At 32.8% G+C, this 12,346-nt stretch overlaps 1 protein-coding gene across 1 annotated transcript in view; it reads left to right on the top strand.

The window, feature by feature from the left end:
• PCLO (piccolo presynaptic cytomatrix protein) overlaps positions 1 to 12,346 on the top strand; it is a 375,075-nt gene that overhangs the window by 287,030 nt on the left and 75,699 nt on the right. The window contains exons 12-15 of the mRNA XM_057731959.1: positions 4,238 to 4,346; positions 4,881 to 4,948; positions 5,985 to 6,199; positions 12,100 to 12,150. Of these exons, the coding sequence (XP_057587942.1) occupies positions 4,238 to 4,346; positions 4,881 to 4,948; positions 5,985 to 6,199; positions 12,100 to 12,150 (443 nt within the window). The remainder of the gene's footprint in view (positions 1 to 4,237; positions 4,347 to 4,880; positions 4,949 to 5,984; positions 6,200 to 12,099; positions 12,151 to 12,346) is intronic.

Below are 12,346 nucleotides of genomic sequence, written 5' to 3'. Positions count from 1 at the left end.
ACTTCCTTACCAACACCTATTGTCTTTTGTGGGCTTTTTTTTTTTTTTTTTTGGAGTATAGCCATACTAACAGGTGTGAGATGATATCTCATTGTGGTTTTGATTTGTGTTTCCCTGATGATTAGTGATATTGAGCAATTCTTCCTACATTAGTTTCCCTTCCAGAAGGGCTCAGCATAATTTCCCATCATTGTGCCTGTAGAAATGTGATATTGGTTTCTTTCTTGGGAGTGGAATGGAGAAAGATGTGAAAGCCAATCAGCTTTTTTTCACTCCTAATTGTCATTGTTTACCCACCATAAAATGATATATCCCATAGCAACTTTCTGTTTGTTCAATAAGATCTTCGATTTTTGCATGCCCAAATTTTCAAATAATATTGTTATAGAGATAATACACTTTCTAAATTATCTTTCTTTATTGTAATTGAAAATGGCATTACACATATTACATGTGTTCTTTGTGCCGGGTTTTACATATTTGAACATTGTTTATATTCAGGTGGGCTCTGATGTAGGTTTAGTTAGCATAGTTTGAGTGAGTTTTCCAATTTACTGATATTGAAACTAGCATTGGCCTGAGAGACAGTTAATTGGAGTTCATATTTCTACATTACCATTAACTAATTGTGTGATGTTAGAAAAGTCATATAACCTCATGTTTTACTTCTCTAATCTAGTGTACAAAAGACTAAAACCAGCATATCTAAAAGGATGTTGCCTGCTTATGTGTCTATGAAATAGTTGTGACATGCTTTTACACATGCTTAATTCTGCCACGTTGCACTCCAGAGTGCTTGCATTTATCTGCATTCCCATTAAAACAATTACATGTTTATAAATTGTAAACAAGCAGTTGTTTTTTTCATCCAGACTTAGTCATAGTATTCTCACGTCATAGAGTGGGGATAAGACTGAACAACCTCCTAGCAAGTATAATCTCCCTTGAAGTCAAGGTCCCCTAATCCCATATCCTGGTCAACACACTGTATTTTCTGTCTTTTAGACTTTCCTCAGTATGACGAGAGTTAAGTAATACATCATTATTGCTTTACTTTGTACTTTCTAATCTCTATGAGTCTGGGCTTTCTTCATATACCTAAAAAAAACACTTTTGAATTTCCTTCTCTATGATTTGTCTTCATTTTACTAATTGCCAAGATACTTCTGTTTTTTCTGGTAGAATATCATTTTTATTAACTATTCTAACAGCATAAAATAGTAAATACAAAGGTGGTGATCATCAAAAAAGGTGATGAATTATGTAGTGCTTGCCACATAAATATTTGTGGAATAAATAAGTAAAAATGATGAGCTTTTGTGTGATATATGTTTGAATATACCTTAACCTATAAGATTTTGATTGGTAATGCAATAGAAGATGTCCTTCTAGAACATCAATCTAGAAGATGTTTTTGAAGTAGTGATAAATATTAAACACAGTCAAAGAAATAACACACAGGAAGTTGTGTATTATAAAGATTAGAACAGTTTTTGCCAATTTGAGGAGCGTGCAAAATTAAGTAATCCCAGGAGTTATAAAAACACATATCTGAGAATATTTTATGGTGACTGATTTTTTAAAATTCAAAAATTACCTAATTATTGCCTTTTTTTGGTTTTTAATAACCTATTAAGTGTAAGATTTTGAGAAGCAAATGCCATCATTACTATTGCACATTCAAAAATAATTCAAATTATTTTGGTTTTCCTACTAGAAGTTATTAGAATAGGCACTTTCTAGGCATATAATTGAAGTGCCATCTGTACAATCTCGAACTTGAACAATTGGTTAACATACTTGTTGATATAATTTAAATATAAAGAAAATGTGTTTGCTCATAATGCTAAACAGAAGATAAAACCATTCATGTGTTCACTATCTTACGGGAATTATTTCCAAACCAAAGTCAGAGTAAAAAGTTTCCGTAAGATTGAATATACTTACATTCAAATCAATTAAACGATAAAATACTGCTTTAGTGAACTTCTGTGTAGTATGATCAAACAATTTTTAGATGCAATTTAATATAGTTTATAGGATTTTACAATTATTTTCAAAAATGTCAAATTTGAAAACACATACTTAACCATTCTTAATTCTCACAACTGCTGAAACTATCTTCTGAATTTAAAAGGAGTGATTTGTCTATTCATTTGGTTATCTTACTAGGGTTCTTGTAGGATTTGTAGGAAGTTGGGGAGGCGGAGCTAAGGGAAGTTATTAAATAGCTATGTCCAAGTAGTCACATTCCCTATAGAGCTCATACTCACCATTGAAACCAAAAATAAAAGGATAAAAGAACTGGCCAGCTCTTTTGAACTGCAGTGCTGCATCAGTGCTAGTGGGAAATTGAAGAAGGGGGAAAGACGTTCAGCTGGTGTATCTTGGGACAGAGCAAATCATGTAGTTCCTGCTCTCAGGTACACATCTAGGTTAAGATCCTAGTTATCTGTATTTTTTCATCAATTTTATTAATGTGTCTAAATAGTTTTCCTTGTTTACGACTGGAAGTGTTTACTCATTTCACTGAATAATTATGTTTTATAAATTTGCCCCTTTATTTTAGATGTGAAAAATGAATAGGTAAATTCAACAGAAGAAGCGTGAAGAGTATGCAGCTATTTCCTTTCATAGAATTTGCTCCTGCAGAAAAGTGACAATGCAATTTCTGGATTGTAACACCATTAATTTGTTTCAGAATCATCTGTTCATAAATATATTCTTTCTTGTGACTTCAAAAAAAAAGTGTTTTCAGTTTGCTTCTCCTCTTTCAGTACTAAATTTTTCTTTAGTACAGTGGATATTATCACTGTCTTTTATGTGACTTTCTCATTTTATGTGTACAACAGCCTGGGATTGTTGACATAAACCTAAGGCCCATCTGAAGATAACGTTTTCTTGGAGTAAGTTATAGAAAAGTCATTCTTGTTTGTGTTATTGTGGGCATTTTTATGGACTTCTTTTGCCATTTCCCAATAGTAAAACTTCCCTTACTTGTTTGCAACTGGTAATATGCTTCCCAGTGGATATCAAAATCATTAAAACTTTTAAAGACTCAGTCATGCCATGTTGAGAATTTCCCATGGAAGCCAATAATAAGCAATAGGGAATTTCACATTGGCATCTGTGAAGCTCATTGAAAACCTAATTGTTCAACAAGTATTTCTTTTTATGTAAATTATAACCTAGTCATGGCATGCAGGTATTGTTTCTCAGGTGAAGCTGGTAAGCATTCACAAATATCTGGGCACTGTAACTTTGGATGGTTTCATCGAATTTTTATCTAGCCCCACATAGCTACATATTAGGACCATGTACTTCGTGCCAAATACGCACCCAAAAGTATTTGACAGCTCATATAAAATGGACAAAAAAAACACAATGTAAAATATTGAAATATTACTTATGTTACTACTTTTTTGTATGAAAATTATATTTCTAGAAAGAGAGGAAACATGAAATGCCCTGTAACCAGTCCAGCAACATAATTTATGGGACCTAGTGCAAAATGAAAACGTAGGGCTCTTTTTCAAACAGTGTTAAGAACTTCAAGATGGCAGCAGTAAAGCATGAAACCAAGCATGGGGCCCTTCTGAGCACAGGGCATACTACTGCCCAGGCCATACACACACCCATGATGCTGCCCTCTCTATAACACTTCTGCTGCTTCTACTCAGGGCTCTCTTGCATGCAGTGAAGAAAAAGACACACCATGGAAATCTTTTTTATTCGAGCAAGGTTGAAGCCCTAACAGTTTCTTAACAGTTTCTTAAAGGGAGCTTCACAACAAAATCCTAATGACTTTTTTCTACCCCTCCTATTCCATAATGGAATGGAAGTTTACACTCTTCTAGTTGCTTGTTGCCCATGAAAAAATTATATTCGTGATTGCAATTATTTTTTTCCCCACACAGAATTGATTTAAGCAATATATAGTCAAGAATGCTTTTTTATAGCAGTGTGAACAAAATGCATGTGTTTGATAATATTTAATAGATTTTCAAGAGCAACATTTTGCATGTTGTGTTAGATGTATTTTATATGTTCAGGTAAGTTGATGACATCAAACTACATGTGGTTTTGGTATTAATGTTCCGGAGAACTTTGAACTGATGTTCTCTGAAATGGTGTGCTGAGTTGATTTCTAAATGCAAAGCAGTGTCTTCTGTGCCTAATGGACCCAGGTGAGACATAGCACACCTTTTTTATTTTACACTTGAATTTGTCGTTTTAGGCATGCAAGTATTGGAATGGAATGGAGTTCCTTTAACTTCTAAAACATATGAAGAAGTGCAGAGTATTATTAGTCAGCAAAGTGGGGAAGCAGAAATATGTGTAAGACTGTGAGTTTTTCCCCATCTTTTTGTTTCCATTTTTTGGCTATTCATGGCTCTTTTAATTTAAAATTGTTAAGGTGGAACCTTTGCCAGTCAGCAAGATTTCCTGTAATTAGAACATAAAGTGAATACAAACTTTATAGATTTCTTGTGTCCAGAATCAAAGTCTAAAGCATAGAAAGAATCTAGCTAATTTTGTTTCTGATTATGTCCCCTTTCATGCTTTTATTGAAACATGCATCATTTAAATGAAAGCCTAAACCCATTTAGATTTCATGGATGTGTACAGTATTTCAAAATGAACTTATATTTAATCCATAAAGATTTCACCTTAAATAATCATTTTTATCAGCTGACTTTTAACAGCATTGCAAATATGTATTTGCTTAGAAGGGTGAGCATGCTTCGAAATTGCTTTGTATCATTAATCACTTCTCATTTACCTACTGAAAAAAATATTCAGCGTAGTTGGGGAAAAGGGCCTTTTGTCTCAGACCTCCTCAGTAGTTTTCTTAATTGTTTTTTTGTTTTAATTTTTAGGGACCTCAATATGCTATCAGATTCTGAAAATTCCCAGCACCTAGAACTTCATGAACCACCAAAAGCTGGTAGGTGAAAGCAATCTGCTTCCAAATGTGGATTAAAACGTAGATTTAAATGGAGAGGTAATTGTAGAGGCAGATGTAGCTGTAGATGAACATATAGACATAAACATAGATATAGGCAAAAAGAAACTTATAGACAAATGTTTATGTATTTATATAATCATAAAATCAAAAGCATTGTAGCTACACATTCTAGGGAAACACATATTTACATGTTAAACCCATTAAAGAAATTCATATGAAATTCTTGCTGTGTGAGTTCATATTGTTAATTCTTTAAAATTAAATTCACTGTCTGAAAGTAATCCATGGAGCCATTAATTTTGAGTCCTATGTAATTTTTAGATGATACTGGGTTCTTTTTTAGCAGTTGGTTTCAGAACACTTATTCCTGAACCTTTTGATTGCCTTTCATAATAAATGAAATTCAACATATAATTTCATAAGTAAATGATGAAGTAGATTTATCTCTTAGATAACAAATACAGTCTGTAAATTTAAATCACTGGTAAGATTAAAAATATCACTATTGCTTTGTTCAACAAATATTTATTGAGCACTTCCTGTGCTATAGCTAGCATTTCTAAGTCTGGATCACTGCACTAAATAGAACAGACCAAGGCCTATAGAAAGTTCCATACATCCGTAAATGTAAATATGTTCTTTGAAATTTCTCCCTTAGAGAAATAGATATGATTTCAAAAAGGAAAAACAGCCAATCATACAAATTAAATTCCAGTGAGTAAAATAGAGTATTTTATTATGCATACAGTTGTTGACCTAAAACATTTAAAAACATTTTTCTGAAGATGTAATAGTAATCTCGATATTCTTCTATAATTAAGTATTCTTTGACTTTTCTCTGAGCCTTCTAGATTTCTTTAGAAATTGATTCATAACAGTACAACTGCGTGTTTTTTTTTATTTAACATGTTTTATAAGTAACATATTGACTTTATCATCCACAAGTCAGATAAATTCCATGGTATTATGTACCTATGAAGCCGAAAATATATGAAGTCATTTCCTTTTCTTGTAGTGGATAAAGCGAGATCCCCGGGGGTTGATCCTAAGCAGTTGGCAGCAGAGCTCCAGAAGGTCTCGCTGCAACAGTCACCACTGGTTCTGTCGTCTGTCGTTGAAAAAGGATCTCATGTTCATTCAGGTCCTACATCAGCAGGATCCAGTTCCGTTCCCAGCCCTGGGCAACCTGGGTCGCCCTCAGTGAGCAAAAAGAAACACAGCAGCAGCAAGGTGAGAAGTGTCCAATGCGACCTCTGAGTTACTTATTTTCTAGCTCCTTATTCAGACTAGGAGATAGGAAACAGAGTGTCATGTCCTAAGGTGTTTTTCATGTGATTTCTCCTTTCCTAATGATCTACTAAAACAAACAAAAAAATGTTTCCATTTCTGAGAATATAACTGATCAAGATATATCGAAATGATGTATTTCTACATCTCTTAAAATATTGTAGCAGTTACTATCACAGGAGCTTGAAACTGTATCTGATGCTTCGTGTTCTTTTTCTTGTTGCATAAATCTGAGCCTCTTTGTGTATCAAATATAACTTTGTATCTTTTTGGAAACACAAGATATACATTACATGATATACATTACATTAGAGTTTGTAATTTAAGTAAAAGTTAAAAGAACACAGAAATGAGAATTTAGAACAACAAGAAACAAGGAAGAGCATTAATAGAGCGTTAACATTTTCAAATTTATCCCTAATTCCATACTAATAAATTTCTCTTGATGCAACTCTTCGTTTAGAACAGATGTTTCTAACATTATTATTTTAGAATTACTGAGGAATTAAAAGAAAACATGAATCAATATTTTAACTTTATAAACTCAGATGACAATGTAAGCAATTTGTAATTTTCCCGCCATAGATTTGATTATTAATAGAGAAACTCTCCTCATGGTTGATAAGTACATTAAAAGGTGGGATTTTTGTTTTGTTTTGCTTAAATAAAGGTTTTTTCTTTATGTGATGAGATATATAGTAAGGACAGGCTATGGTTGGGTAAGTTGACTAGACTTCAGAAAACAAAGGTTTTTTTGCTAAGTATAAAAACACAGCAGGTGTCAGTAAAAACCCCTTTTATTCAGAAGCAAAAAAGAATGGCAGGATGATCGTAATCATTGCATCATAAAATGACTTGTTTCAAACTAAATACGTAAGGTTTCATGAGGAATAAGTTCAAGGATAGACTCAATTTCAAAGTAAATTTTAGCACAACTACATTTTCCCACATGCAGTTGTGTGTTAATTTTGACAAATTACCTCATGGAGATGCCCTGTCTCTGGAGTTACAGACTGATACCATTTCTGATTCCTTTCTCAGTATCTCCACACAGAAAACCTAAAAATATGACAAACTCAAAGTTTTCACACCAAGCACATTAAAGTTCTGTACGTCTGTCACCCGGATATTTTTTATGCATTTGACGTCACTGTCCTCCCCCCAAATTAAGTAGAAATGTAAAAGCACCATCGTCTCTTATTTTCTCTTGATTCACTGAATCCTATTCTTATGAATTCTAATTTTCTAATGTCTCTAATTATTTTCTATCTTCTCTGAACTTGCCAATTTTCCTTTAGTAAAGTATTATTCTTTTTTGCCAAAATACTGTACCCACTACTGGTCACTCCACTCACCAGTCTCTCTTCCTTCCTCTGAATCTATCCTCCAACTATCTGATCTGTGACACAGTGATCTGATTTGGCCACTATCCTGTTTAAAATTAATTCCTGCTACCTGGAATGTCAGCTTCCCTACCTCTACCTGGGACCCTGTCTTGCTCAGTCTAAAAGGGCTTCATCAATAGTTTTCCTTGGAAGATTATCACAGTAAGCGTAATGTTGTCAGGTATTTACAACAGCCTTGCTAATAAGTACTCTAATTATTAGGGTTTTCAACTCATTCTACTTTCCATAGATATTTTTAGATGCCACCTCCAGTGTCATGGGTCATAATTGGTACCCAAGTTCCAAAGATGGATAAAATCTTTCCCTGCATACTATGTAGACTATTGGTTCTTAAAATGTGCTCCCAGTCCAACAGCAGCAGCAGCATCTGGGAATTTGTTAAGAATGCATGTGCTCGATCCTACCCTAGGCCTTCTAGATCAGAAACCCCAGCGATGAGACCAAGCAACCTGGGTTTTAATAAGTTCTCCGAGTGAGTGTGATGCCCTTTAAAGTTTGAGAAGTGCTGATCTAAGTATAGATAAAGAATGATATAGAGGAATCAACATCTGAAGAAAAGAATGCAACACGAAAAAAAATCTCAGAAACAGAAAATTGTGTGCTTAGGACATAAGTGTACAAAAGATATAGGGGTAAGACATAGAGGAGAAGCCTAAATGAGTGTAAATTGGAAGACATTGTATGCCATGCCTGGCTTTTACTCTACAATCTACAGAAAATGAAGAGTCAGTGATAAGCGAAAGTAAAATAACAGGAAGCCTTCCTCCACGAAGTCTTTCCATATTCTAATCGTTCCTTAAAGTCAGAAGTTATCCTTCCTTCCTCCTTCCCTCCCTCCAAAGTGCCAGATGCTTTATGTATCTCTTAAGACAATTTGTATCTTGATTATAGTTACTCGTTTGCTTATTTTATCCTCCCAAATGGGCTGCAAGTTCATTAACTACCAAGAACCATTTCTTATTTTCCTTATAGCTCCCTAAGCACATAATAGAGTAGCTTGCATAGACCATAAAAAAATAAATTAAAATTAAATAAAATACCAGTGGCACCTGTGAGTCTCTGTAATATAATGGGGGTACAAATATAATTTTTTTAATATGTTAACTTTTTTGGTAATGACTAGAAGATGAAAAGAGGTGCTGTACTGTAGGACAAACATCAAGGGAATGACATAGACAGGTTTTATAAGTGGTAATTCTTTTCTGTGCCAAGAATGTGGCCTATGCAGTTTTTACAGAAGTTTTGCTGAAATAAAGAGTTATAGAGCTGCACTTTGCATGACAGGGGCTGCTTGCCACATGTGACAGTTGAACACTTGAAATGTGGCTAGTCCTAATTGAGATATGCTGTATATGTGAATTACATAGCAAATTTCAAAGACAGTATAAAGAAGGAATGTAAAATAGCTCATTACAGTTTTTATATTGACTTCATGGTGAAATGATAATATTTTAATAAACTGGATCAGATAACATATGTCAGTAAAAATTAATTTCACCCATTTATTTTTATATTTTTAGTGTGACTACTATAATATTCCAGATAACCTATGTGGCTCACATTATATTCTACTGGACAGTGATGGTATAGAGATTATTTTTTAACCCTTATTAGTAGTAATAGCAATAATCAAATCTGGTTATTTTTGAGATATATGTGTGTGTGTGTACACACACACATATATATATAAATGTATAGTCAATAAATGTTAACACTCTTGAAGAAATGGACTACTGCCTATACATGTTTTGGAGGATTTATCCTCAACATTTAGCTGGTACTGAGTTTCTTAAAATATTTTTTCTGAATGAATGAATGAATAAATTTAATATTTCTTGACCAATCCACATGTAGTATGCGTAAAAGGCAATAATTACTTTTATTTGTTCTCCAAATTCTACAATTGATACTGAGAGATTAGAGAAATATCCAGATATAGCATATGTTCTTCAGTTAATTTAGAAAATCATAGTTTTAACATCCTTTTGTTTTTATTAGGTATGAGGCTAACTATATATTAAATTATAAAACATTAATGTAATGGAATGTATTAAAAGTAAAATATTTAAATCATAACATAATTATACATTTAGAGATTTAAAATACCATCTATTAAATGCTTTAAGTGATTATTAATAAGTAATTGTTAATCTATTAATAATACTCTAAGTTATTGCTTCTGGGTAAATATAAGTAAAATATGAATCTAAATTATTTAGATATATGTTTAAATTATATGTTATATATGTAAGACTATTTTAAATTATTATTTTGCTTACTAATTCAACATGAATTTTTGTCTTCAGAATTTTTATTTTACTGCCTCAAGCTGTTTTTATTTCTGAAACCTAATCAGACTTTCTTCATTTTATCTTTAAAATCTGAATAATTTCTTTCAAATCATGATATAAATAAATAGCTAAAGGGCTTACTAGTCTTAAGTGTTCTGATGAAATAGGTCCTTGCTCTCCCAAAGTTTTCTCCCATGGCACACAACATCTCAGTAATTTTTTCATGATGCCCTTATGCCCAAAGAAATACCTAAAATAATTTCATTAATTATGTGGTTAGGTCCTAACAATTTAACTAGTATTTATGTCCTACCATCTCAGTAACCATTGGAAAAAAATAATACACATAAAATGAAATCAAAATAGTATATTTATTCCATTGTTAATAACTAAACTTATGTATCAGTGGGGTATGCGTACCTGATGAGCACTGCACAGCTACTCAAACGGTGGAATCAGTTTGGACCCTGACACTCTCACTTCCTGTTCCACACTGATCTTACTGACTTTCTTGCAGTACATTTTTTTTATCATCACAGTCATCAAAAGCCAGCCTGAGAAAGGTATGACATCATTGAAAAGAAATATTTGTCTCTAATCTTAAACTGTAACTACCTGGAACTGGTAGTTTGCCCACTGTCCAACAGATATTACTGTATCCTTCTGTGCTCTTATAAGTTTACTGCCACAACCCAGAACTTTTTTAAATGGTCCATAAGTTTATCCTCTGCATTGAATCTAGCTATGTTTGCATGATCATATTTCAAATGACTTACAACGGTCAAAAAGAAATCAAAACAAAATACATTATCATTCATTACTCTCTGGGTTTTTTTGTTGTTGTTCTTATTTTTGACTTTTTATCTCTCTTTATACCCCAGCCTTCCTCGCTGAGATGCAAGCATATGTAGTTTTAGGAAACTTCCCATCTTTAATTGAGATAGAGTTTCAGGAACTTGTGTGGTCCTTCTTTTTCTAGATTCAGTTTGCTTTTCTTAAAATTTAAACAGTAAAATAGTTATGAAGTAAATATAATTGTTCATTAACTAGCAGTTTATCCTTTGCAGCCGGAGCATAGTTTCTGTGTTGATAAATGGCCATTCTTATAAATGAGCTTAACTAATAAGGGATAGATGGCTTAGAAAATTTAACCCCTATTCCATAACTTTACCAATGATTACAATATTTTTATTCTTGTTTCACAGAACAAGACCTGGAATAAAGCTGTCTTCTTTGATCACTCTCATTTCTAGCATAAATTTATCAAAAGAAAGGTAGCAGAACAAGTATATACACCTAAATATTATGAATTTTTCCTTTTCTGGTTAATTATTAAAATAAGGCCAGTATTATGTATATATAAGGAGACAGGACCTTATTTGTAGGGTAGCAAGCTTGCCTTCATTTTAGGAAATAACTCCCTATAGAGATGCCACATAGCCTGAAATTCTATTATAGATGTAGCATCAGGGACATCATCTCATTTTTTGGTACACATTTGTACATTCTATTGAAATATAACAATTCAGCTATCAGTCATTTAACCAGCAGAATGAACCACTTTACCAGATCACATTCCTGTTGGTTTTTAAGGCTTTACTGACGTAAGGAAATTATTAAGGAAATGAGAACTTCTATAGGATGGGATGGAATTTTAATTAACATAGTATGCAATACTAATAAGTGATTGTGCAGGTGTTCCACTGTAGAAGGGAGCAGGAATGGGCTGAGAACCCAACAAAGGAATATAAGGATGAACTTTTATAACTTCTGGTCTCCTAGGCAGTCAAATAAAAAATATCATTTTCATTCTCTTATGGATGTTTAAAACCTGTTAATATTTAAATTGAATACTTTCAACCAAAAGTGTTCCATTTCTTAAGTAATTGAACGTACATTACTGCAGGTTTAAAATTATAGCTTCAAAACAGGTTTCACCAAATGAAAAAGAGATTTATGCATCTAGAAAATTAAACATGTATTGAGAAGTGTAAGTAGACACCACCATCTCGAGCAGCCAAATGGATGAAATGTGTTTTCTAGGCAGTGTGCTCTGACCAAACAGAAATTAATTCAGAAGGAAGTTGAAATGGTAAATCCTATGAAGGGTTTATCCATTAATCTAATATGTATTTTAATATTGCAGCCTACTGATGCAACAAAGGTTGTCTCTCATCCAATTACGGGGGAAATTCAGGTATGACAGTCTTTAAAAGATCATTATTATACCATCTTTTGTGGCTCTTTTCCCCACTGGTCTATTGAAATTATAAGCACTGTTAAAACCTTTCCTGTTTTATAATGATGTATAATGAAAATATACAATTTTATAGAAAAGTATTTTAATACAAGTACATGTTTTATTAAACCTAATTATGTCTGTGGAATTCTAT

The sequence above is a fragment of the Hippopotamus amphibius genome, chromosome 4, assembly GCF_030028045.1.
Source record: "Hippopotamus amphibius kiboko isolate mHipAmp2 chromosome 4, mHipAmp2.hap2, whole genome shotgun sequence".
NCBI lineage: Eukaryota > Metazoa > Chordata > Mammalia > Artiodactyla > Hippopotamidae > Hippopotamus > Hippopotamus amphibius.
The sequence above is the reverse complement of the archived record's forward strand: the minus strand, read 5'-3'. Positions and strand labels throughout refer to the sequence as shown.